The following is a 27,540-nucleotide window of genomic DNA, read 5'->3' as shown; positions in this document are numbered from 1 at the left end:
GCATTGGCTCCGCGTCGGAACTTCCCGGGGAGGTGCGAGGAAGCGGAAGAGGCGGAAGCCCGCCAGGCCGGGTCCCGCAGGGCCACGCCCCCGCCTCGCCCGGACGGCCGCGCTGGAGCCCCGGGACGGAGCTGTGGTGAGCCCGGGCGCAGTGAGTGGGGGCGGGCGTGGGGTCGGACCGGGACGGCGGGAAAGCCGGACGGCTGAGCGACGGCGTCTTTCAAACCTGGCACTTCCGCCCCGCGCGGGAGCGCGGCCTCCGGCTCCGACTTGGGCGTTTCCGGCGGCGCGGCCTGCGGCCCCCGAGTGCCCCCGGGGTCTTCAGAAACAGGACCGCGCTGTCGGGGGCGTCTGCACCGCTTCCGTTTCCGCTTGGCTTGGCGGGGTCCCGGGGGCCGAAGCGCGTCCGCGTCCACACTGCCTCCCCGAGTCGGAGGACGGAGTCCGCACCCAGTTCACCCCGGGCCTCGCTTTCTCCGGAGCCGTCTTGGGAAGTGAGATGCTCGCGCCGAGCTCCGGAACCACCGTCTCCCCACGGCGTCCGGGTAAACTACGCTGAGAAAGCAGTGATTGGGCCTGCGGACGCAGTGCTGTGAGGCAGGCGCTGCTCTTGTGCGTTCGAGCGCTGCGACCCGCCATCCACCCGGGGTGTCCGTGTGCGGCGGAAATCGCGTCTTTCCCCGGTGTGCGTGCGTTTCCTTTTCCCACTGTCCTTCTGTGGTGCGTTCCAGCCCGCCTCGGGTGGGAAGGCCAGTGTTATAGTTGAGGATGCCTTTCCCTGGCTTTGGGTGTAGATGGTCCAAGGTGAACGTGAGGCAAGTCAGGCACCTGCTTTCCAGCCTCTGTGCTGTGGAGTGTGGCTGTTTGTTTACCTTGTTGCTCTGATGAGTCTGTTTCTCTTTGAGACCCTTGGTATTTGGGCCTGAACTTGGCTTCAGGAGTCCATGAGCCAGTTTCTCTTGACCACTGGCACTCCTGTTGAGGAAGCATGCTCTGGTCGGTAGGTTTCCATACAGTGTCATTTCCGCTACACATTTGGCAGGACTTTATAAATGCTGCAATTCTTAACTCTTTTATCCCCATGACAACAGTACTTTAAAGTATCTTTATTCACAAAGACTGTAAGATGAGAGAAGATGAAAGGCGCAGTAGTACTTAAGTGTGCCTGCAATAGATCTTTCTGGATTAATGTCATGATAGATAGTTAAGCTTTGAATATTGTATGTGTTTTGCATGCTTGGTAAATTTTCTAGAAGCTAGAATTCAGTCTCATTTGTTATGGTAGGACTGTGCCATAGTGTTGCCCAGGCTTGCCTTGAAATTCAGCTTCAGCTTCTTAAAATATGGCATTAGAGGGCTGGAGAGATGGCTGCTCTTACAGAGGATCCAGGTTCGATTCCCAGCCACCCACATGGTGGCTAACAACTGTTCTAACTCCATTTCCAGGGCCTCCCATGCCCTGACCTCTGGGCATCGCAGACGTGCAGAAATACATACAGAAGCTATACACTTGTATGCATAAATTTTTAAAAAATCATAGCATTACAGACTAGCACTACTGTGCCAACCAAATACAGTCTTTAAGGCCAAAAGCTATCCTTGGTTTTTCCACAGATTTGCACATTTATTTAGAAAATAATTCAGTTTTTTCCCCTTGCCAGCATTCCTGAAACCTAGGCAAAGGGTTGGCCTTGCCTCCCTAAAATACATGGTTAAAAACTTTAACTCCTTTATTATATGTTCATCTTCTCCAGTTTTGCAGTTTGAATGAAACAAATAGTTCTATAACTTGGAGAATTAGGGAAGGCAGGTTGTTTCTAACTAATTTTAGGTGTATGAAGAGTGTCCTGGTTCTCTTGTCAGAAATGGGCAATGCCTTGATTCTTTTGTGGGAAGGGATTGTCATAGGAGATTTGAAGAAAATGTATTTAATGAGAACTTTCTTTTCTGTCCTCCACTCATATCTCTAACAAACAGGAACTTGTATACACCTTCCATCCTAAACAGGGACTTCTGAAAACTGCCTTCATGCTCTGCCTGTGTGTTTCTGTGGTACTGGGGTTACTAACCAAGTATCCTACCTACTGCTCCCAAGCTGTAACCCCAGCCTGGGGGGTTTGTTGTTGGTGCTTTCTTGTTTTATTTATTTTTTTTTTTTTTGAGACAGAGTCTTACTGTGTAGCCCTGGCTGGCCCTGAACTCGATATGTAGACCAGGCTGGCCTTGAATTCACAGAGATCCTGTTTTGCTTTTTGTTTGTTTGGGTTGTGCCACCACATTGAGCTTCAGGATTTTAGTTGTTCTGTTTTTTTTTTTTTTTTTTTTTTTTTTTTTTTTTTTTTTTTTTTTTGTAAAAAATGGTTCTCTGCCCCTCAAAACTGCATAGATGAGTGTTAGAATATCTAAGAAATGTTTTTGTTCTGTTGTGATTGGAGAAACTGACCTGAGAAAATGGAGTGAGGTGAAAAGGTCTGGGTCAGTTTTGCACTCGAATACCTTTTCCCATCTCTCTAGGATATGGAATAAAACTGATGGGAAAAGGAGTGAGGTCCAAACTGGTGGACTGTACTCAGCTGTTACGCTATCATTCGAGTTTCCTTTTTTCTTTTCTTTTTTCTTTTTTTTTTGAGACAGGGTCTCCCTGTAGCCCCAGCTGTCCTGGGGGTATGTAGTCCAGGCTGGCCTTGAACTCAGAGAGATCTACCTGCCTCTGCCTCCCAAGTGCTGGGACTACAGGCGTGTGCCACCACGCCCAGATCCATTCGTGTTTCTTTAAAGTTAGATAACTTACTAATCAGTGTAGTACAGAAGCTTGTACTGAGGACTTGAATTTACTTGTGAGAGTAAAATTAACCTGGCAGCTGTGTAATCTTTTCCATTTTGGAAGGAACACAGGAATAGCTGTGAATTTGGTTTAAGTATAGGAAACTGCTGAAATTTGTCAAACTTGATAAATTCTTCAAAAAGCAGCCTTTTTTCCCCCTTTCAGTTATTTGTTATAGCTCCAGAAAATAGTGTAGCTTTTGACAGTCTTAAGGATGAAGTAGTCTTCTAAACATTTCCAACTTTGGTGACTTGAAAGGAAGCTGTTGGTGGAACCGTATCCTGTCCTTGAAGTAAAGAAAGGCCTGTAGAATGGCTTGTGCCTCCCTAACTCTTGGGTTAATTTCTCTTCACCAACATCAGCCTTCTCCAGACTCATCTGGTTGGGCTAGTTGGTTTCATAATTTGTACCATAATTTCAGAATATTCTGTAAAATTTGAAAATAAATTTCTCTTCTCACCTGTGCATGGTGGCACACGCCTTTAATACCAGCACTCAGGAGGTAGAAGCAAGTGGATCTCTGTGAGTTTGAGGCCAGCCTGGTCTACATAGTGAGTTCCAAGTCATCTGGGTCTACAGGAAGACCCTGTCTCAAAGAGACCCCCACCCCCCAAAATTTTTTCCTCTAAAATACTGTTTAGAGCTGAGTGTGGGGGCACAGGTCTGCACTCCTGGCACTAGGAGGCAGAGGCAGGATCATTTTGAGAACATTTTGGACTGTACAGTAAGCTCCAGGCCATCCTGAGCTACAGAGGGAGACCTTGTCTCAAAAAATGCAACAACAAAAGCACTTGAGATGAACAGAGATAACTGCATTTGGAGTGTTAGGGCCTTGTAATTGAATCGCTAGACCTAGTTATTCTAAGGACAGTGATGCAGGCATTTGGAAAGGTGCTATGGAGTTTCACAGTGATTGAATTAGTAAAAACAGTCACAGTGTATGTAGTGCTCTGTCAGGCATTGTTCAAGTATGAGACTCATTTAGTCCCTGAACAAATCATAGAAAAGTTCGATTTTTATTCTCATTTTTATAGGTGAGCCAACTGAGGTACAGACCTAGTAAGCTGCAGAACTGGGCTGAGGTGGTTTATTTTTTGTCAGCTTGAAACAGGTATATCTATGCCTTGGAAGAGAGATTCTTTTTTCTTTTTTTTTTTTTTTTTTACCGGGTCTCCTGTAGCCCCAGATGTCCTGGAATTCACTATGTAGACCAGGCTGGCCTTGAACTCACAGAGATCCGCCTGCCTCTACTTCCCCGAGTGCTGGGATTAAAGGCGTGTCTACCACGCCCGGCTAGAGATTCTTTTTTTCTTTTTTTTAAATTTATTCTTTTTATCTGTATGAGTGCATTGCCTGCATGTGTGTAAGTGCACCAGTGTCTGCAATGCTGAGGAGATCAGAAGAGGATGTTTGGTTCCCCTGGAACTAGAATTACAGATGGTTGTTAGCTGCCATGTGGGTGATGGGAATCAAACCCAGGTCCTCTACAAGAGCAGCCAGTGCACTTAATCTCCAAGCCATCTCTCCAGTCCAGGAGAGACTCTTAATTGAAGAATTGCTTCCTTCAGATTGGTGTGTGTGTGTGTGTCTGTCTGGCATTTATTTCCTCAGTTGCTCATTGATGGCGGCCCCTTCCATCAGATTGGTCTGTCTGTACGTCTGTCCATCTGTCTGTGGGGCATTTCCTCAGTTGCTCATTGATGGAGGGCCCAGCCCACTGTGGGAGCTCAGCAAACAGCCTTCCTCTGTGCTGTCTGCTTCTGCTCCTGCTCCAGGTCCTGCCTTGAGTTCAGACCCTGATTCCAGCAAAGATGTACTGTACTTAGAAGTATAAGATGAAAAACCTTTTCCTCCTCAAGCTGTTTTGTTTTTGTCAGAGTATTTTATCGCAGCAACAGAAAAGCAAACTAGAACATGGGCTTAAACCCCAAGTAGCTTGCATTTATATGCTTTTCCCCTCAGTACTTGCCACCCAGACTGCCTTGGATCCTTTCCAACGAAAGTTTTCAGTCTTCTTTATTGATATTTGTAGCATTGAGAGATGGCAGTACAATTTGTTTTTGCAGTTTTATTATGTGTATGTGTGAATGCCTGCATGTATGTATGTGCACTACATGTATACCTGGCACCCAAGGCCTGGAGGCCAGAAGAGGGCGTCACATCACCTGGAACTGGAAGTACAGATGATTGCTAGCCCCGTGTGTGCTGGAAACCAAACCCAAGTCCTCTGCAAGAGCAACAGGTGCTCTTAACCATAGAGCCATCTCTCCAACCTTAGAGTACAACTTGAAAGTACTTTCTACAGTTGAGTGACCTGTAGCTCACTGCCCTCCCTGGAGGAAGACCTTCTTGTGTTTGTCAGGTTCTGTTCCCTACTGCGTTGAGAACTTTTTTAAAAATATATTTATTATTTTTATTTTATGTGTATTTGTGTATTGTCTCCGTGTAGGTAAGTGCACCTGTGTTGTGCAATGCCTGCGGAGGACAGAAGAGGCTCTTGGATCCCCTGGAACTGGATTTACAGACAGTTGTTAGCTGCCATATGGGTGCTGGGATTTGAACCTGGGCCTTCTGCAAGAACAGTCAGTGTTCTTAACCACTGAGCCATCTCTCCAGCCCCAAGAACTTTTTTGACACACTCTTAGTATGTAGCTCAGGCTTGCAGTCCTCCTGCCTTAGTCTCATGGCAGCTGGAATTACAAGTATGTGCCCCATACCCAGCCCTATGCTTTTTAAAAATTTTTCCATTGTAGTGTTGTTTTCCAGGCCTGGGATCAAACCCAGGACTTCACACAGGCCTCATGCAGGCTGGGCTGATGCCCTACACTGCGCTTCACTTGCAGCCCTTATTTTACTCTTGATTGGCAAATAATTGTTTATATTTGTGGAGCTAGTGTAATTTTTAAAGATTTATTTTGTATTTAATTGTGTGTATGTATACATGTGAGTCCAGGTGCCTGTGGAGTCCAGAAGAGGGGTGTGGGATCCTCTCGAACTGGAGTTACACAGCTGATGTGGATACTGGGAAGTCAACTTAGGTCCTAATTAAAAATAATTAAGAAGCTTTCCTATCAAAATAAAGATCATAGGAATGTAACCTTTGTAATTCTAATTTGTAGTCGCCTGCCTTGTAAATGCAAACATTTTGCACTTTCTCTGAAGTATGGCCAAGAGGGCCATGACCCTTTTTCCCCTTTCCTTCATTTCCTTTTTGCAGATTCTTTTAGTTAAACAAAATTATATGTATGTTTGTGTATGTGTGTGCACACATGTATACAGGTGTCCACAGAGGCCAGAGAGGCTCTCAGGTCTCCTGGAGCTAGAGTTACAGTCAGTTTTGAGCTACCAGATGTGGTCCTGGGAATGGGATTTCAAAGAGCAGGAAGAACTCTTAACCACCACTAAGCCATCTCGCCAGCCCTGATTCTTTTTTTCTTTCTTTTTTCTTTTTATTATTTTATGTGTATTGCCTGCATGGATGTGAGTGCACCTGTGTCGTGCAGTGTCATGGAGGTCAGAAGAGGGCTTCAGATTCCCCTGGAACTGGAGTTTAAGGATGGTTTGTAGCTGCCATGTGGGTGCTGGGAATCGAACCCTGATTCTTTTAAAGCTAGCCACCTCGAAAGACTGAGGTCAGACCCCAGCCAACGGTGGAAAGACACGGCTCTAGTGTTAGGATAGAATCCTATCAGCTTTCCAGCTTGGTATGCTTGCCGTCCAGGTTTTGGTGGCTACTGCACCCTTTTACACAGAAGTAAAGTTTGACTTGCCAAAATGCCTTAATTTGAGTGATGGTCTCTTGATCTGTGATTCTGATTTTGTCTCTAACAGCAGTATGCACTTTAAACCACTAGGCCATCTTTCCAACCTTGGTGTAATATTTTGAGGTACGCATTGTGAAATGATTAAGTCAAGCTATTTAATATCCATGATCTCACCTACTTAGCTAAGTGTGTGTTTATAACATTTAAAATCTATTCTTAGCAATTTTTAATTTTTGCTTTCTGAGGGCCTTTCACTCAGTATCTCTGCTTCTTCCTGTTGGTTTGATTAAAATACCCTGGCAAAAACCATTTGAGAGAGAGAGAAGGCTTCTGATTCCAGGTTCTAGGCCTCCACAGTGGCGGAGGCTTGAATGAGCAAGGTCACATTGCATCCACAGTCAGGCCACAGGGGGTGTGTGCCTGTACTCAGCCAAGCTTTATGTAGTTCAGGATCCCTGCAAAAGGACCCACCCTTAATTAGGTGGGTCTTTCCACATCAATTAATATAATTAGGATAATCCCCCAGATGATTAGGATTTTTATACATTACCACTTATGGATGCCATGCTGTGTAATAGATTATTAAAACTTGTTTTTTTCACCAGGCGAGGTAGTGCACGCCTTTAGTCCCAGCACTTGGGAGGCAGAGACAGGCAGATCTTTGTGAGTTCGAGGCAAGCCTGGTCTACATAATGAGTTCCAGGACAGCTGGGGGGCCTACAGGGAAACTCTGTCTCAAAAAGACAAAAACAACAACAACAAAAAAACCCATAAAACTTGTTTTTTTCCCTATATAAAACTTGGTACATACTATGTAACTTCTGTGGGGATTTCGTTCACCGTCTCTTCTCAACCATTATTTTTTTTTAAATTGTCTCAAGTCTTCCCCCGGCTGGCTTGAAACCATCTGTGAAGCCCAGGCTGCCTGTGACTGTTAGGAACTGGAATGGAAGTCACAGGTTAGAAAGGAAGCAGCCAGATTGACCTTTATTATTAGTTAATGAGGGGTGGGAGCTGAGCCGTTGGAATGGTCACACTGCACAGGGATTGCAGGAGAGTTTAAATATGTTCATATGCAGAGATGGGGGTTGGTGTTTATAAAGGGCCTAGGGCCTTATACAGGCCTTACACAGGAGAAAGGGCTTGTTTGCAGAACAGGAATCACTTTATGGCTGGGGGGTGGTATGTTCCAGGACCATAGCTTCTAAATGAGTTAACAATGCTCTGATAAGGCCAGTCACCTGACTAGTCAGGGGGTTTTGTGCAATCTTCCTTTAGTAAACTGAATTAAAGATGTCAAAGTCTTTGGATAAGAAAGCGTACATGGTGGGTCTGGAGAGATGGCTCAGCCGTTAAGAGCACTGACTGCTCTTGCAGAGGACCTGGGTTCAATTCGCAGTACTCACATGATGGCTACGAACCTCAACTCCAGTTGCAGGGGAATCCGAAGTCCTCTTCTGACCTCCATGACATTGCACAACACGAGTGCACTCACATACATGCAGGCAGTACACTTATACACATAAAATAAGAATAATAAAATATTTTTTTAAAAGTGTACATGATTTAATTTAATTGCTATGCTGGGAATTGAACCAGGTGTGCTTCACAAATACTCTGTCATTGTGCTACACCATCAGCTATTTAGTTTTGGATATAATACATAATTTATGCAAAACCTAAATGAGAAGGCTTTGTGAACTGTGTTATATCACATGGTAATTAACTAATATGGGGACTGTTAGGCTTGTCGCTGTGATTACCTGAGAGAACAGCTTGAGGGAGGAAAGTTTCATTCCATCATGGACAAGAGGGTGTGTGGTAGCAGAGCAGTAACAGGAAGGAGCGAGGCAAGATAAATCCCCCAAGACAAACCATGCAACAACTACTCCAGTCAGGTCCCACCTCCACACCTCTACCACCAGTCCATAATAGTTTGTTCAGATTTTGAGTCCCATCAGTGGATTAAATCATCCTAAAAAAGTTTAGTTCAGAGTCCTTGTGAACTTGCCTCTGGGAACACCCTCGCAGACATACCTGGAGGTGGGCTTGTAGACTCTGAAATGCTTAAGAGCATTTAGGGTGTCTATTCAGGTTTTGTTTTTAAGAAGGAATCTTGTTACAGAAAATGTTGGTGTTATAGACATTGGAAGTTTCTTAATCCTAAAATTTGTCACTTTCATGTTTAGCATTAAGAACATTTTGAAGTCTGTGTTCCTTGAGAGGTAAGACAATTTTATTTTAAATTGTACTAGATACAGATGTGCTTAAAAATTTTGGGCTGGGAGGCAGAGGTGGGTGGATCTCTGTGAGTTCCAGGCCAGCCTGGTCTACGTAGTGAGTTCCAGGCCAGCTGTGGCTACAGGGAGACCCTCTCTCAAAAAGACCAAATAATAGGGGTTGGGGATTTAGCTCAGTGATAAGGCCCTGGGTTCGGTCCTCAGCTCCGAGGGAAAAAAAAAAAAAAAACAATAATAATAGGGGCTAGACAGATGGCTTAGTAGTTAAAAGCACTGACTGCTCTTCCAGAGGACCTAGGCTCAGTTCCCAGTTACCCACATGGCAGCCAGCAACTGTCAGTAATTCCAATATTGGGAGATCCCCTTTTGACTTCCATGAGCATTGTACAACATGGTGTGTTTAACATACACGGAGGCAAAAACACTCATACATGGGGCTGAAGAGATGGCTCAGTGGTTAAGAACACTGGTTATTCTTGCAGAAGACCCGGGTTCTCATCCCAGCACAAACATGGCAGCTAACAACTGTCTGTAACTCCAATCCCGGGGGATCCAACAGCCTCTTCTGATCTCTGCAGTCATTGTATGACAAGGGTGCACTTACATACACGCAGGCAATACATGCATACACATAAAATAAAATTTAAAAAATTTTTTTTCTTTTTGAGGCAGGGTCTCCCTGTAGTCCCAGCTATTCTGGAATTCACTATGTAGACCAGGCTGGTCTTGAACTCACAGAGATCCGCCTGCCTCTGCCTCCCAAATGCTGGGATTAAAGACGTGCGCCACCATGCCCAGCAAATTTTTTAAATTACTATTAAAAAAATACAATAGACTCCCAAAAAAAAAAAAAAAAAAAAAAAAAAAAAAAAAAAAAAAACCAGCTGGGCATGGTAGCGTATGCCTTTAGTCCCAGCACTCAAGAGGCAGAGGCAGGAGGATTTCTGAGTTCAAGGCCAAAAAATCCAAACCCCAAACCTAACCTAACCTAAGGATGTGGCGGGGAGGGGTGTGGGGGGGTATGAGTGAAAGAGAGAGAGGGAGGCAGAGACAGGCTGTTCGTATTTCCCTCAGCAAAGATGATACATTTAATTATGGAGTGCTGCAGAATTTCTTGAGGGTTTTATGACATCATACAACACAGTACCTCTATAAAATCTGTAGCTTTAGTCTAGATTGTGTGTTGTTCCAAGAGTTTGGAGTAGGAAATTGAGGGTGCATGTTACTTTTCTGTATAAGAATGATCATTTAGCGGGGCATGGTGGCACATGTCTTTAATCCCAGCTCTCAGGAGACAGAGGCGATCGGATCTCTGTGAATTCAAGGCCAGCCTGGTCTACGCAGTGAGTTCCAGGACAGTTGGGGCTACAGGAAAACCCTGTCTCAAAAAAAAAAAAAAAAAAAAGAATGATCATTTTCCCAAACCTTCACCACCACTAAGCCTTACAGTAAGTAACGCAGTCAGATTGTAGGTATTACTAGCCCCAGAGACCGCAGTGGTAGAACTTAGATTTATGATGTAACTCTGAATTCTAGAAGGAAAACAACCTTAAGGGACCTAGTCTCACTACTGTATGCCTGCTTTAGTTGTTCCCATAGTTAACTTGTTGGAAAGTTAACAATGTATCAAGTGAGCAGATCTAATAGTAATTTGGCAAGAAGATAACAGTGTGGTCTCTTAGGCATCCTGGATGACTGATGCTTTTTGAAGAAAAAGTAGTGGTTGCAATGATGGCCGTACATACAGGTTTTATATGAAAATACTTCACTTTCCTGTTTATCGAGCCCAGAGTTGTCTAATGAAAAATTGTGGTAGTTTGGGGGTTAACGTATTATTATATTGGTAGCAACCTGTTTGGACTTCTCTCTTCTTTCTGGTTTGTAATTCCTTTGCCATCACATTAGAAACATTGAGTTCAACTTTAATTCCTCTAGGAGTTCGTTTGGGTTTTTTTTTGTTCATTTTTCATGACAGGGTCTCCTGTAGCCTCAGCTGACCTGGAACTTACTACATAGACCAGGATGAAGTCACAGAGGTCTACCTGCCTCTCCTGAGTGCTGGGATTAAAGGCATGTGCCACCACTCCTGGCCCTCAGCTGCATTCTTTTTTAAAAAAAAAATTTTTATTGAATTTTTGTATATTTCATATATAAAATCATCTTTATGCTCCTTTCCTCTTTGGCCCTCCCATAGCCCCGCCACTGGAGTTCATACATTTTGTCAGTCTGTGTTAAGGCCTATTATGTAAAGTTAGTGTCCTGAGATGCCCCTCAGTGCAAGTTCATCCTCCAGGGTTTAACTATCTAGAATCTCTTCCCTTTAAGAAGATCAGCTCTTCCTCACGCAGCAGTAATCAGCTGCCAATAATTCTTCCACTAAGACAGTGGCTTGTTCATTTCTGCAGTTCTGTGCTGGGTTTTTGTCTGCCTGAGTTTGCATGGGTCTTGTGCATGCTGACACCATTGCTGTAGGTTTGTATGAGAAGAGTCCCAGGCTCCTGTAGGACCATTTCCATATGGTCATGTACCACCTCCATGGCTCTTACAATCTTTCTGCCCTCTCTTCCGCAACGGTCCCTGAACCTTGAGTGGGTGGACCTCAATATAGGAGTCGTGTCCAAGGACCCACACTCTGCCAATTCTTATTCTCTGTGTTTTGGCCATTTGTGACCTTTCGTGTTCCTGGTCCTCTGTTGCATGAGGGAGCTTCATTGATGAGAGTTGAGGTACATCAGTGTTCTCTTCATCCCTTGTTCTGTGTTCCATGAGTCTTAGATGTAGAGGTTGCATCCTGGACGTGACACCTAGACTTGTGCAATTCACAGAAAATCTTTGTGTGTGACCAGTGGTGTACCTCTGTAATAATCTCTGTTGAAAAAGAAGCTATTTTGATGGGTGGCATGCTGGATAGCTTTAGTGTCAACTTGACACACCTGGGTTGAGGGAGCCTCAATTGGGGGATTTCCTCTATTGGACTGGCCTGTGGCCTTGTCTGAGGAGCATCTTCTTGATGAGTGATGTGGGAGGACCCAGCCCACTGTGGGTGGTACCACTCCTAGGCAGGTGGGCCTGTGTTGCATAAGAAAGCAAGCTGAGCAGGGGCCAGGGGAGCAGACCTGTAAGCAGCGATCCTCCATGGCCTGTGCTCCAGCTCCTGACTCCAGGTTCCTGCCCTGAGTTCCTACCTTGGGTTCCATGGTGAACTGCGGCCTGGGAGATGTAAGCTGAATAAACCCTTTCCTCCCCAAGTTGGTATTGGTCAGAGTATTTTGTCACAGCAATGAAGAACAGACTAGGACAGGTGGTGACTGAGATACTTGTCTGTAAATTTAAGGATCCATATTTTGCACATAGTAAGAAATTACATTTGCTTGGATATATGAGAGCCTTGGGGTTTTCTATAAGCTTTACGACCTCTCCTGCTATGTGTATTTGGCTAGGTTTACAGTACAAGACAAAAGTTTCCTCCCATTGAGTGGTCTTTAAGTCCAGTCAGGTAGCTGTTGATTACCCCCAAGATAAAAGTGCCATTACTGTACCATTGTCATTTGCTGTGCCCGTCATTGATGTGGTTTTTAGGCCTTGAAGCTGGGGTTGGACTAGTGATTGATGTTCTCCCTTTGCTTGCATAGTGCTCTCCAAGGCTAAGAGAACTTGCCTTCAGGGGAGGTGGCTTCCAGGCCCGTTCCAGCTCCATTGCTCCAAATTCTGTGTCCAAAATATGTCCTGTCTTCAGCAGTAGGGTCGAACCATCGAGTTCTGGGAGGCAGTCAAGGATGTGGCAATTGCCTGTGTAGTCTCTTGGACTACCCTGGCCAACAACTCAAAGGAAGATTTCTCCTGTCTGGCAATGTTTCTTATTATATAGCCTTCAGCTGTACACATGGACTTGTGTAGAGATACTGTATGTGTAATTTTTTCATAGGTTTTTGGATTAATACAATTCCCTCTGGTTTTGTTTTTTTTTTTTAATACTAGCTAGGCATTATTTATATCTCCTCTTTCTCTCCCTGTCTTATCCTCCCTTCCTGCCCTCCCCATTTAAAGTGTCCTCATTTTCCCCATTTCTCCCTTGATAATTTCTGTCTGCTGTGGTCCCACCTCTTTTGAACTCCTTCTTCCCCTTTATTCCCATAGTTCTTCGTACAGCCCTCTTTCTGCCCCTTCCCCTTTACCCCCTTTTTTATACATTTCTCCCTTAATAAATGCCTGTCTCCTACTATCCTCTCTAGGGTTCCTTCTTTCCCTTTACCTCCCTGGTTTTCTTCCATTGTCCTGGTTCCTGCAGTTAAATCATGATATGCACTCTCTTAAAAGGATTTGCTGCTGGGATCCACAAATGAGAACATACACCATTTGTTTTTCTGAGTCTGTTACTTCACTTAGTATAACAGTTTCTAGATCATCCATTTACCTGTAAATTTCATCTTTTACTTTACTGCTGGGTAGAACTCCATTGTGTAAATATACCACATTTTTGTTTACCACTTGTCAGTTGAGGGACACTTGGGTTGCTTCCATCTGTTAGCTATTGTGAAAAGAGCAGCAACAAACATGGTTGTATAAGTGTCTCTGCAATAGGATGAAGTTTTTGGGTATATGCCAAGAAGTGGTATAACCGGGTCTTATGGTAGGTTCATTTTTAGTTTTAAATTTTAAGAGTTCTCAATAGGGGTTGCTTGAGTTTGCAATCCCACCACAGCTGGATTTTTTGTAAGTTAATGTCATGTAATATTAACTAAAATATTGTGTTTTTTTTTATTTTTCCCTTTGAATGATTGGTATATTAGTTTCTTTAATTGTTGGAACAAAGTGTATGACCAGAAATGTGAGGAAGGGTTTATTTTGGCTCCCAGTTTGAGGGTGCAGTCTGCTGTGGCAGAGAACTAGACACGAGTCACTGGACACGATTGGGAGGCCACTGGCTCATCGCATTCAGTCAGTAGGGAGCAGGCAATAAAGGCTCTGCCCAGCTTGCCTTCTCCGTTTTATTCGGTCTTGGGACCTCAGTCCATGGAATAGTGCAGCTCAGATTTAGGGTGGGTCTTCATACCTCAGCTAATCTAATCCAGAAAATTCTTCACAAACATTCCCAGAGATTTGTTTTCATGGTGATCTGAATCCTGTCAAGATGACCATCAAGATTAACCATCACAGGTAATTAGCTGGCTGCTCCAGCATTATTTGTTGGAATAAGCCAGTCTTCCTAAGCTCAAGTCCTATGTTTATCATACCTAATTTCTTGTGTGTACTTAGGTGTATCATTGGTTTGGAATATATACTAGTCTGTGACAGAAAGCTTATGGGAAAATTTGCACTTTCATCTCAAGTATTGTGGCAACTTTTTTTTTAACACTTCCAGATCTATAAGAAAGATGTAGATGTCTTTTAAGCTGGCACATTCATTTGGAAAATATATTTTATGGTGTTTTCTATGTAGCAACACATTATTAGAAAGATATGAGAGCCACACTACGAAGAAATAAAGTACATATACTTCTCTCCAGAACTGAATTGCAAATGTAAAAGTGTAGTCAAGGGATGGATGGAGGTATAGTTGAGGGGAGGTGTAGATCAGTGGAAGAGTGCTGGCTTGGCCTGTGCAGGCCCTGGGTTTAATCCCAGCTCAAAATCAAAATACATTTGTGTGTGTGTGTGTGTGTGTGTGTGTGTGTGTGTGTGTGTGTGTGTGTGTGTTATTTTGCGGAAATAATCTTTAGACTTTGGAAATAAACTGTTATAATCACTGCAAAAGCTTTTTTTTAAATTTTGTTTTTCCTCTTAAATTATGGTCATGTGTTGTTGTTAAATTACTAGCAATTTAAATTATTTAAAGAACCTGAAAATTGTCTGGTTATTCGTGTGTTCTGGGATGTTTATATTTTGTTGAAGGCAAAAAGTTAAAAGTACAACTGTTCATTTTCTCTGGTTGACTTGATATGTAGCAGACTTTGAAATTTTCATTTCTCCTGTTTCATTTTTATGCTACTGTCTAAAGTTGTAACTACAAATAAATGTAGTCTATATTGAAGACTGCCAATTTAATCATTGTAGTTTAAAAGTGTGGTAACATAATCTAATTGAAGTTTTTTACTTTTTGGTTTTCCAGAAGATCTACTGAACATAAGATGTTGCTGCAAAATCTACCTCCCGTATTTTCCTCTTTTATTCATAAGCTGCACAATTGCAAATTTGAGCAGAATGTCTGGAGACTATGTTGAAACCCCCTGAAAAAAACAGTTAATACAGGATGACCTAGCAAAGATTGTCGGCCTGTAACAAGATACTCATAGTTACTGTCCTGGCTCCTGAATGTTGCAGATAGCAGCAAGCAGACTTTTTCATTTCTGAAGTATTCATCTGATTTTCCAGCAAGACAGGATTTCTAATCTGTCCTGGAAGACGTTAATGGAATACAGTCATGTCCACTCCAGAGGAGAGGCAGATCAGTACTGAGTATGCTGTGTCCTTGTTGAAGCAGTTGAGACTGTTCTACGAGCAGCAGCTGTTCACTGACATCGTGTTAATTGTTGAGGGCACAGAGTTCCCTTGCCATAAAATGGTTCTTGCAACGTGTAGCTCTTATTTCAGGTAAGAAATCTGATCTTGTTTAGTTTGTAATAGTAGTATTATTGAAAATGTTTTATTACATGTATTTATTGTGTGTGGTGTGCATGTGCCATCAGAGGACAGCTTGCTGGAGTCAGCGCTCCACCTTCACAGGGATTCTGAGGCTTGAACTGGGGCACCTTTACCCACTGAGCTGTCTCTTGCTGGAATACTGTTATAGTAATAAGAATTCTTGTGAATGTTAAAGTTTTTAAAAATCATCTCTTAGTGTTTTACTTAAATTTTCAATTCAATGACTTGTCAAATAATTTCCTTGCATGTGCAAGGACAGGCGAAAGTTTTCACAGTATAAATACAAGAAAGTTGCTAATTAAAATTTTATTGTAGTGGAGGAGTAATACTCAGAATACCATTTTTTTTCTTGAAGAAAAAAATAAATAATTTGCTTATTTTCAAAATACATTTAGAAAATCAAGATACTCATTTATAAACTGAAGAGTTAAGTAATTGACTCATGATTTTTAGGTGATGGTGCTGTTGAGATACTACCTTCAACAGCAGCAAGGATTGATAACACCTTCATGTTCTTCCTCTCTGTTACTGTTATATGTGAGCCCTTTTAAAAGCCTTGCAAGACACCTTGCAACTTTCTTTTTTTGTCTTTTTGAAACAGGGTCTCTCTGTAGTCCCAGCTGGCTTAGAACTAGCTACATAGACCAGGCTGGCCTCAAACTCACAAAGATCCTCCTGTGCATGTGCAAGGACAGGCGAAAGTTTTCACAGTATAAATACAAGAAAGTTGCTAATTAAAATTTTATTGTAGTGGAGGAGTAATACTCAGAATACCATTTTTTTTCTTGAAGAAAAAAATAAATAATTTGCTTATTTTCAAAATACATTTAGAAAATCAAGATACTCATTTATAAACTGAAGAGTTAAGTAATTGACTCATGATTTTTAGGTGATGGTGCTGTTGAGATACTACCTTCAACAGCAGCAAGGATTGATAACACCTTCATGTTCTTCCTCTCTGTTACTGTTATATGTGAGCCCTTTTAAAAGCCTTGCAAGACACCTTGCAACTTTCTTTTTTTGTCTTTTTGAAACAGGGTCTCTCTGTAGTCCCAGCTGGCTTAGAACTAGCTACATAGACCAGGCTGGCCTCAAACTCACAAAGATCCTCCTGCCTCTGCCTCCCAAGTGCTGGGACTAAAGGTGTGTGCCACCACACCCTGCTACAACTTTCAAATATTTAATAGTCCTTGTTTTCTTCTCTGTGTCTCAAATTAGAAGTTGATTTAGTTACACTGTAGCTTTCATGATTACATTGGCTAGTCTTTTACTATTTTTGGTATTCAGGGAAATGGTTACTTTACAGAAGTCCAGTGTTCTGGTAACATAGGCATAGTCTAGAATAGCCAGCCTTGGTTCTTATTACCGACTTCTACTGGAGTAAATGTTAAAACAGAAAAAATGCTTTGATCTTGCACTGCAGTGTAGTTCTTATTCAGTTTTTGGGGCTCTGTGTGTATATGCTTATCTCCCACTTTTTAGTGTCAGATGGGTGACGCTGGTAGCAGCAGGTGTTCGGGGTATCCTCTCTGGCTCTTGATTACTTAGGTTTATTACTGGTGTCGAGCCCGCACTCTGCTTGGCAGACGTTCCTCGTGGCGTGGCCCCAAAATGGCAGTCAGCACCCCTGCCTCAGCCCAAGAAGTCCAAACCCATGGCTGTCCCAAAGCTGGCCGACTCGTCGGCCTCCCCCAGCCTGCAGAAGGGAGAAAAAGAACAAGAAGAAGCAGTTGAACATACTGATGAAGTACAAAATGAGACAGACTTAATGAACAAGCCAGTGAGGAAATTTTGAAAGTAGAACAGAAACATAACAAACTCCACCAACCATTTTTTCAGAAGAGGTCAGAATTGATTGCCCAAATCCCATATATGGGGGTAACAACATTTGTCACCCATCCACAAGTGTCTGCACTGCTTGGGGAGGAGGATGAAGAGGTGCTGCATTATTTGACCATAATTGAAGTGACAGAATTTGAGGATATAAAATCAGGTTACAGAATAGATTTTTATTTTGATGAAAATCCTTACTTTGAAAATAAAATTCTCTTCAAAGAATTTCATCTGAATGATGAAATTCTTTGAAGAATTTCAAAGTAGTGATCCATCTTCAAATTCCACTGAAATCAAATGGAAATCTGGGAAGGATTTGACAAAGTGCTCAAGTCAAACACAGAATAAAGCCAGCAGAAAGAGGCAGTGTGAAGAGCCAGAGAGCTGCTTCACCTGGTTCACTGACCATTCTGATGCCTGCACAGATGAATTAAGAGAGATCATCAAGGATGACATCTGGCCAAATCCCTTGCCAGTACTACTTGGTTCCTGATGTTGGAGATGAAGGAGGAGAAGGGGAAGATGATGATGATGATGATGATGGAGGGGAAGAAGATGATGCGGAAGAGGATGAAGGAGAAGATGACTGAAAGAAAACACTGACGGATTCCAACTTTCCTTTTTTAAAAAAAAATTTCTTTTTATTTTTTTAATTTTCTCCAGTCCCTGGGAGCAAGTTGGAGTCTGTAGTGAGAAATGTGATTTACCCTGATTGACACCTCAGTGCTTGGATTCCTCTCTGCTTGCCTGCGATCTGTCCCTACTGCCCATTTTGAACTATATTGGGAGTTGCCAGTAACGTTAGTTCCTTTGCAGTGTTTATCAAAACACAGTTTGTGTTTTGAGACAGTCTCTCGCTGAAGCCCAGGCTGTCTCAGAACTCACTGTAGCCCAGGCTGCCTTTGAGCCCTCAGTGATCCTCTTGTTTTAGACTCCCAAGCACTGAGATTACAAGTGCAAGCCAGCATGCCTGGATGCCTGGTCAGGGCAAGAGCTAGACCCTGGCCCTTTAAAAAAAGTTGGGTTTGGCTGGCTTTGAACTTGCAAACCTCCAGTTCTAGCCACAGCCTCCCAGATAGCTGGGATAGGGGTGTGCCCCCTACGCTGCTGATGCCACAGCTCTGACACCCATACATCTCCGCTGAGTGGCATCATGCTCTGGTGGTTCTGACTTTCCTCATGAGTCTGTCAACTGCACTTTTTATTCTTTCCTTTAAATCCCAGTGTAATTCTACCTCAGTTTTGTTGCTGGGATTTTAGGGTAGGTTTTTTTGTAGGTTTTTAGTCTTACATAGCCAACCACTTATAGATGAGTCATGACCACTGCATTAAAGCCTCATCTCCAGTATCCTCTGATCCTGCATTCTTTTTTTAAAAAAATATTTTATTATTTTTATTTGTATGAGTGTATTGCCTGTATGTATGTGAGTGCACCTGTGTCGTGCATTGCCGCAGAGGTCAGAAGAGGGCTTCAGATTCCCCTGGAACTGGAGTTAAGGACGGTTCATAGCCACCATATGGGTGCTGGGGATTGAACCTGGGTCCTCTGCAAGAGCAGTCAGTGTTCTTAACCGCTGAGCCGTCTTTCTAACTCTGATACTACATTCTTTTCTGGGGATTATATTGCTTTAACCATTCAACTCAGCTACCTTTCAGTCAAACATGTAACTTGATTTTTTCTAAGGATTAACTTTCCTTCTTTGCCTTACAAACTGTTAATGGTAAATGTTTTTCAGGTATTTAACAGAAATAGACAGAGGGCTTTGACTCTGTCTGCTTCCTGTACCACCCCATCTAGTTGAGAGAAGCTAGGACTTAGGCCCTTTGTGACGCTCTTTGTGTCCATTTCTGGCACCCTGCCCCCAGCTGGGTGATTGCTTTAGTCTCCGTCATTTGGCTCTTGAGGTCTGTGAGTGTGTAGAGTATTCATTGACACTCAAAACACTTGAGTCTTTACTGTCTGCAGAAAAAAAACCCTCAAGACTTCTTTGAGGCAGTAGGGGAGACTGGGATTGAGCCTAAGGCTTTATGTGTGCTATGGATATATGATTGAGCGACCTGCCCAGCCCTGTCATCCATTTATCTATTTTATTTGATTTTATTTTTTGAGACTGGGTCCTCCTGTAGCCCCCACTGGCCTGGAACGCAATTTGTAGACCAGGCTGGCCTGGATCGGCAGAGATTGTGTGCCTCTGCCGGTGAGTGCTGGGATTAAAGGTGTGCGCCACTATACCCTGCTCAGCCCTGTCATGTCAAAGGCCTTCTGTGATTTGCCTCTCATCTTTCCATCATTTTCCAGCATCCCGCATGAACCTTGTGTTCAGCTATACCCTGAAGAGTTGTGTCCCTTGCTGTTTTATTCATTTTGAATACTTTCTCTTCTCTTTGTTCCTGAGGGGCCAAAGCTAGTAACTTTTGATACCCACTCTTCAGTCACCGCGCCCAGGGGCTTTTCTCTTGTGCATACAGTGATATTCTTTCATGAATTTTGTGGTGTATGTCGTGGCAAGATGGCTTGTTGGATAAAGGCTCTTGCCACCAAGCTTGACAACCTGAGTTTCATCCCTGGGTCCCATATTGTGGAAGGAGAGAATTGACTCCTGCAAGTTGTCCTCTAACCTCCACATTTGCCGTGGCACACATGTGCTCTTGCTCGCTCTCTCAGTCCCTCTCACTTTCTCTTGCTCTCGTACACACACATACGCACACATGATAAATAAAAATTATTTTTAAAATACTTTAAAAAATTCTGTATGGACAGGTGTATATCTGTATCTGTAATCCCAGCGCCCGGAGGCAGGGGCAGGTGGATCTCTTGAGTTCAAGGCCAGCCTGGTCTACATAGTGAGTTCCAGGCCAGCTGGGGCTACAGGGAGACCCTTTCTCAAAAGACAACCCCCCACCCCTCCAAAAAAATTCTAGGCAATATCAGTTGCCTTTTCAGCATAGTTTCCTGCATATGTTTTTATATTGGTGTCCTCTGGTTTTTTAGGAAATTCTTTTAAGTGGTTTGTTAGCTTATCAAGAGCTTTACTGAGTTTATGCACCATTAATCCACCGATGTCACATGTACAGTCAGCTGTACACTGGCTCCTCATACATTCAATTACAAGTAGAAAATGTTCTTTTTTAAAAAACTTGCCAAAAAAAAACTTGCCTCCACTGAATAGGTGTAGACATTTTTGTCACTCGTTAGGCAGTCTAACAACTACTTACATAGTAGTTACATTGAGGACTTAAAAGTAGCCTAGAGCTAATTTTAAAGTATGAAAGGCTAGGACTTGGCTAGAGGTGTAGCTCAATTGGTAGAGTGCTTGCTTAGTATGTTTGATGTTAAGAGGATGTGTGTAGGTTATATACAGATATTATACCATTTGTTAAAGATCTTAATACCTTTGCTTTGGGGTTCTAAGGAGTATCCCAGAACCAACCTGAGCAAATTATGAGGTTGAGTTGTATGATTAAGTGAATTGTATTTTGCAGAGTTGTCCTACCATCTAATGTAAACATCTCTATTACCTTGTGTTCATGTGTCTGTCACTTCTCAGGTCTCTCCTGTAGCTCTAGGAACCTACTGTCTACTTTCTGTCTAATATTTTACTTTTTGGATCTTTCATGAATTAGTTATATTTGGTCCTGTATATCTGGCTATGCTGAATGTCATATTTTGAGGTTCATTTCTTTTATCTGTACTTTGATTTTATTTTTTTCTTCCATTGTGTTACTGTATATGATTTTCTCATCTCCTTTGAAAGTCTTCCCTGTAAGTAAATGTCCTCAATAAACATCCCATGTTAGATTAGGAGCTAGAGAGATCACTCAGTGGTTAAAAGCACTGGCTGCTCTTGCAGAAGACACAGGTACAGGTTCAGTTTCCAGCACCCACTGTCCATAACTCCAATTCAAAGGGATCCGATGCTCTCTTCTGACCTCTTCAGATTTTGAATGACATGGGTACACTTAAATACATACAGGCAAAGCCACACATACATATAAGAATAAACAAAAAGAATCCCATGTTGCCATTTGGTTGCTGATTTTGTTGTTTTAGCTCCGTATTACTTTGCATTGATAAGCTTTGGTTTCCTCTTTCAGGGCTATGTTTATGAGTGGACTGAGTGAGAGCAAACAGACACATGTGCACCTGAGAAACGTGGACGCTGCCACCTTGCAGATGGTGATAACTTACGCATACACGGGTATCTTGGCATTGAACGACAGCACTGTAGAGCTGCTTTATGAAACAGCTTGCTTCCTACAGGTAAAATCAGGCTACTGTTCGTCCCCTCTATTATCTGATAGCTTATTTTGTCAGGAAACATTATTTCATTAGTGATATCTTTGTTTTAATCTGTATAGTCTTACTACAAACTTTAGGAGGTAAAATTTTTCGTGAAAGAGGAATCTGAACTCATCCGCTGGTAGTTTACTGCAGGAAGATCATTGAAGACAGGTCTCCAGAAGCTGCTGAAGCTGCTGGTGCACCATGTGCTGTGGGTGTGGTCTTCTATGTTTGTGAACATCTGTGTGCTGCCGTTATGGTCTATGGGTGTGAACATACACAGACATAGGATCTGAAGTTTTGAAAACTTTAGCTGTGCTGTCAGCTTTCAATAAGAGGATTCCAGTTTACCACTGAGTTGGCAGTATGCCAATTAACAGCAGTATTGGTTTAGGAAGGCTAAACTAACTTTTTCCCATTTGTACAGGGGTAATATATTGTGTTAAGTCTACAGGGTCCTATCTGTGTGGGTGCGGTTACAGAAACTAATATAAAGTGTAGATAAACTTTTAAAAAATAAGTGAGCTGGATATGGTGGTGGTACAGAGCTGCAGTCAGTGCTGGGGAGGTGGACTCAGGAAGATGGTATGTTCCAGGATGTGTTAGCACTGCAGTAAGGACCTCCTGCCTTGAAAGACAGAGGGAGAGAGAGAGGCAGGAACAGATCAATTTTCATGCTGGTTTCATACTCTGCCTAATATGCCTAAGAATTGAGATTACAAGTTAGCTTTCAAGTGCTTATTGAATTTAAATGCCTTTGTGTTTAGAGGTTAAATGTATTGTTTGATAGAATTCTCAGACAAATTTAGATTATTATAGAAGTGATCAAAGGTAAATTAATGATTATAGACCACATTGAGGTATTAATAGGTAAGTAAAATTGATGGTACATTTTTGTATGGCTGGCTGTTTTCCTCTGTTTCTCACATTCCCTTTTCAGATTTTAATAGGAATATGACTGTGTTCATCTTCCCTTCCTCTTTGGAATAACGCTTTGTATTTTGGAAATTGGCATTTTCAACAGGCACATGGTGGCACATACCGTAATTCTAGCACTTGGGAAGCTGAGATGGAAGGATTGAGAGTTTGAGGGCAACCTAAGGTACACAGTAAGACCTTGTTTCAAAAACAGAGAGTTTCTGCAAAGGGACAACCTTGAGACTTACACTCATGAGCCAGCATTGACTAGGCATGTATCAGGAGCCAGCACTGACTAGGCATGTAGATGAATAGCCCTTAAGGCTGAGCTCTCAGGTGTGCCACCATGCCTGACTTGAATAGGAGAGTTACGTAGGCCAGTGGGCAAGAGAAGAAATATGGGCTGGAGAACGTATGTGTCCGTAAGCAAAACTTCACAGTTTGGGAAATCTGCTATGGGGAATCTAGATCTACATAACTCAGTACAAGGTGCTGGGCTCAGTCCTCAGCACCATTTTCAATCTTAAAGATTTATTTTATGTGTATGAGTGCTTTGCCTGCATGTATATATGTGCCACATGCATGCAGTGCCCTCAGAGACAGAAGAGGTGGTAAGATTCCCTGGAACTGTAGTTCCAGGGGGGTTTGAGTCCCCATGTTGGGGCTGGAAACTGAACCCTGGTCTTTGGAAGAACAGAAAAGTAAGGCTCTTAACTGCTGGGTCCCCCTCCCCACCCCCAAAACATTTTTTTAAATCTTTTTTTTTCTTTTCTGTCTTTGTCATTCTTTTTCCTTATTTTAGGTGGAAGATGTGTTACAACGCTGTCGAGAATATTTAATTAAAAAAATAAATGCAGAGAACTGTGTACGGTTGCTGAGTTTTGCTGATCTCTTCAGTTGTGAAGAGTTGAAACAGAGCGCTAAAAGAATGGTGGAGCACAAATTCACAGCTGTGTGCCACCAGGAAGCCTTCATGCAGCTGTCACATGACCTGCTGATAGACATCCTCAGTAGTGACAACCTCAATGTAGAAAAGGAGGAGACCGTCCGTGAGGCGGCCATGCTGTGGCTGGAATACAACACGGAGTCGAGGTCCCAGTATCTGTCCTCAGTTCTTAGCCAGATCAGAATCGATGCACTCTCAGAAGTGACTCAGAGAGCTTGGTTTCAGGGCCTCCCACCCAATGATAAATCCGTTGTGGTTCAGGGTCTTTATAAGTCCATGCCCAAATTTTTCAAGCCAAGACTTGGGATGACTAAAGAGGAGATGATGATTTTCATTGAAGCATCCTCAGAGAATCCCTGTAGTCTTTACTCTTCCGTCTGTTACAGCCCCCAGGCAGAAAAAGTTTACAAGTTATGCAGCCCACCCGCAGATCTGCATAAGGTTGGGACCGTTGTGACCCCTGATAATGACATTTACATAGCAGGGGGCCAAGTTCCTCTGAAAAACACGAAAACAAATCACAGTAAAACAAGTAAACTCCAGACGGCCTTCAGAACTGTGAATTGCTTTTATTGGTTTGATGCACAACAAAATACCTGGTTTCCAAAGACCCCAATGCTTTTTGTCCGTGTGAAGCCATCGCTGGTTTGCTGTGAAGGCTACATCTATGCAATTGGAGGGGACAGTGTCGGTGGAGAACTGAACCGGAGGACTGTGGAAAGATACGACACTGAGAAGGATGAGTGGACAATGGTGAGCCCTTTGCCCTGTGCGTGGCAGTGGAGTGCTGCGGTTGTGGTTCACGACTGCATTTATGTGATGACACTAAACCTCATGTACTGCTACTTCCCAAGGTCTGATTCATGGGTAGAAATGGCCATGAGGCAGACTAGCAGATCTTTTGCCTCAGCTGCGGCTTTTGGTGATAAAATTTTCTATATCGGAGGGTTGCATATTGCTACCAATTCTGGCATAAGACTTCCCTCTGGCACTGTAGATGGGTCTTCAGTAACTGTGGAAATCTATGATGTGAATAAAAATGAATGGAAAATGGCAGCCAACATCCCTGCTAAAAGGTACTCTGACCCCTGTGTTAGAGCTGTTGTGATCTCAAATTCTCTCTGTGTGTTCATGCGAGAAACCCACTTAAACGAACGAGCTAAATATGTCACCTACCAGTATGACCTGGAACTTGACCGGTGGTCTCTGCGGCAGCACATATCTGAACGTGTATTGTGGGACCTAGGGAGAGATTTTCGATGCACTGTGGGCAAACTTTACCCATCCTGTCTGGAAGAATCTCCATGGAAGCCACCCACTTACCTTTTTTCACCAGATGGGACAGAGGAGTTTGAACTGGATGGAGAAATGGTTGCGCTACCACCTGTATAGGGGAATTCAGAGAGTACACTCCCAGATTCATGATTGCCTTTGCTAAACCAGAGGCCATGAAAGGACTAAATATGAGTACATAAAAATCTATTGTTAATAAATTTTATTTTTATGCCCTACTTAATATTTGCATCAGTATAATATATACCAGTGTGTCATACAGAAAGATACGCTTCTGTAACATGAATAGGTTATTCAATAATTGAGCAACTTCTATGTGTATCATGAGCGCATAAGAGTCTGGATTATCTGACATTGTTAGCCCTGTGTATGTACAGCTCAAAAATTCACTTAAAAAGTAGCTTCCTGTTCCTAGTGTTATCAAGATTGTGCTGAAATTACTTAGTAAATGTACTCCATTCCTGTATTCTGAAGTCCTGGAATAGAATTGTTCCAGTGTGATTAATTCAGCTGCACTTAACACTAATAATGTTGATGTTGGTGTAGAAATGTCTTCTAAGTCCTATACGTGAGGAAGATCTTCCATAACTGTCTGGTATTACACAGGGAGAGCTATGACTGCAGGATCAGTCTAACCTATTAGGTGCATGTACTCTTTCCACTGACACTTGTCTGTCTAGAATACAGGTTGTCCAGTCAGCTGGTTGTTTACCAGGTGTGGACTTAAGTTGCTGGGCTTGCAATAGGAATTGCTAGTCCCTCATTGTGCGGGTCTATGTGGAGCTTTGATCAGTAAATGTCTCCACTTCTCTGTATTACATTAACATTGGCTCATGCATATAACCACCTGCTGCTGATTAGTTCTCCATCTTAAAGATGTAGAGTGGATTAACCAGGTCATTACATCTTAGTTTAATAACAAGCATTACTGTAGAGTGACTGTGTATAGGTATCTGTTAAGTGTGTGTTTTAATCTGATGTGTGTGTGTTGGGGTGGGTTAGGAAGGTAAACTGTTCAGGAATTGTCTGCACTGCTGTGCAGAAGAGCAGAGAACTCATACTGCTCTGGCATTAATCCCAGGAACCACTAGCAGTAGTGGGGCGCCCCAACTTAACATGAGCACAGGTGCTTCATGACAAACAGTACTAGCATGTTCAACTGCATAATGTTCTGGCACTGTATTTTGAATGATATTAATTTATTAAATAAATTGTATATATTCAATATCTGGGTTTTTGTTTTTTTCTTTTGTGATGGGAATGTTCTAGCTATGCTTTTAGTTGGGATTTTACTAGGTCAGCTTAGGTAGTTTTGAGTGTTTTTTTTCAGAATTTATTTGTGTTGCATATGACATGCACACGTTCTAACGTCCCTTACTATGGTTTCATTTTCTGCGGTTTCAGTTACCAAGGTCAACTTTCGTTGGAAAACTTTAGAAATTCCTAAGTTTCCAAATTGTAGAGTGTTTTAGGGGTTAGAAGAGAAAGCTTCACAGGCAGACACCAATGATCAGCAGCTTGAGCCGTGCCTGCGAGCCCTGCTTTGGGAAAGAATTTAATTTTTTCCCATGAATTCCTCAAGGAGTAGACTATAGTCGGGAGCCATCTTGAAAAGGAACCTATTGTCTGAATCTGGGGGTATTCTATAGGCCATATCATTCATATATATATTTAAGAGGTCATTAAATTGGGCAGGAGGCAGTGGGGGGAGGTGGGGGGAGGGAGCCAATCTAAATGCCATCAAACTATATTGTATAATATTGTATAGAAATTGGAGCTGGGAGCTGGAGCTAGCTCAGCAGTTAAGAGCACTGACTGCTCTTGCAGAGGACCAGGTTCGAGTCCCAGCACCCATGTGGTGACAGCCGTCTGTAATTCCAGTTCCAGGGGGATCCAACACCCTCTCTGTCCTCTGTGGGCACTGCATGACAGAGGTGCACTTACATACATGCAGGCAATATACTCATACACATAAAATAATATTTTTTTAAAAAAGAAGTTGCCGGGCTTGGTGGCACACGCCTTTAATCCCAGCACTCGGGAGGCAGAAGCAGGCGGATCTTTGTGAGTTCAAGGCCAGCCTGGTCTACATAGTGAGTTCCAGGACAGCTGGGGCTACAGGGAGACCCTGTTTCAAAAAGACCAAAATAAATAAATAAATAAAAATTAAAAAAGAAAGAAATTAGAGCTGGAGCTGGGCATGGTGGCACACACCTTTAGTCCCAGCACTTGGGAGGCAGAGGCATGTGGATCTTTGTGAGTTCTAGGCCAGCCTGGTCTACATAGTGAGTTCCAGGGCATCTGGTGCTACAGGGAAACCCTGTCTCAAAAAAGAGAAAGTAAGAGCTGGACAGATGGCTCAGCAGTTAGGACCCAGGTTCTGTTCCCAGAACCCACATGGCAGCTAATTACCATTGGTAACTCCAGCTCCAGGGGACCCAATGCCCCCTTCTGGTTTCCGCAGGCACTGCATGCACATTTTAACATACATGCAGGCAGAATACTCATAAAATAAAAATGTAAAAAACTATATTGTATAAAGATTGCAAAAATTCAGTTTAAAACAAAACACCCAAGACCTTCCCCAGCGCTGGTCTTGTGGGTCCTGCTCCTAAGTCAAACGTGGCTGAGTAAAGTGACTGATTCAGACTTATCATGTGCCTTGCACTGTTGGGGACAAGGATTGCTACATGCAGAAGAGTAGAGGGCACTGGTCCTCAGAACTGTGAAGTTGTGAAGCTTGCCCCAAGATCAGGGGCGTGGCCCATGGTACAGATTCACCAGCGCCTGAACTGAAA

General features: G+C 42.9%; 1 protein-coding gene across 5 annotated transcripts; it reads left to right on the top strand.

Annotated features, from left to right (window-relative positions):
• Positions 1–25,969, top strand: Kbtbd2 (kelch repeat and BTB domain containing 2). Of its 5 annotated transcripts, XM_008827540.3 has the most exons (5): positions 316–545; positions 13,925–13,985; positions 14,938–15,419; positions 21,399–21,564; positions 23,306–25,969. In XM_008827540.3, the coding sequence occupies exons 3-5, from the start codon at positions 15,250–15,252 to the stop codon at positions 24,839–24,841; spliced, it is 1,872 nt and encodes a 623-aa protein (XP_008825762.1). In that variant the 5' UTR covers positions 316–545; positions 13,925–13,985; positions 14,938–15,249; the 3' UTR covers positions 24,842–25,969. The 5 variants fall into 5 exon arrangements, with proteins under 5 accessions (XP_008825759.1, XP_008825762.1, XP_008825760.1 ...); XM_008827537.3 differs by lacking the exons at positions 316–545; positions 13,925–13,985 and adding an exon at positions 1–136; XM_008827538.3 differs by lacking the exon at positions 13,925–13,985.
• Positions 25,970–27,540: the final 1,571 nt, after the last annotated feature.

Source organism: Nannospalax galili, unplaced genomic scaffold (assembly GCF_000622305.1).
Source record: "Nannospalax galili isolate Female #2095 unplaced genomic scaffold, S.galili_v1.0 scaffold132, whole genome shotgun sequence".
Lineage (NCBI taxonomy): Eukaryota > Metazoa > Chordata > Mammalia > Rodentia > Spalacidae > Nannospalax > Nannospalax galili.
The sequence above is the reverse complement of the archived record's forward strand: the minus strand, read 5'-3'. Positions and strand labels throughout refer to the sequence as shown.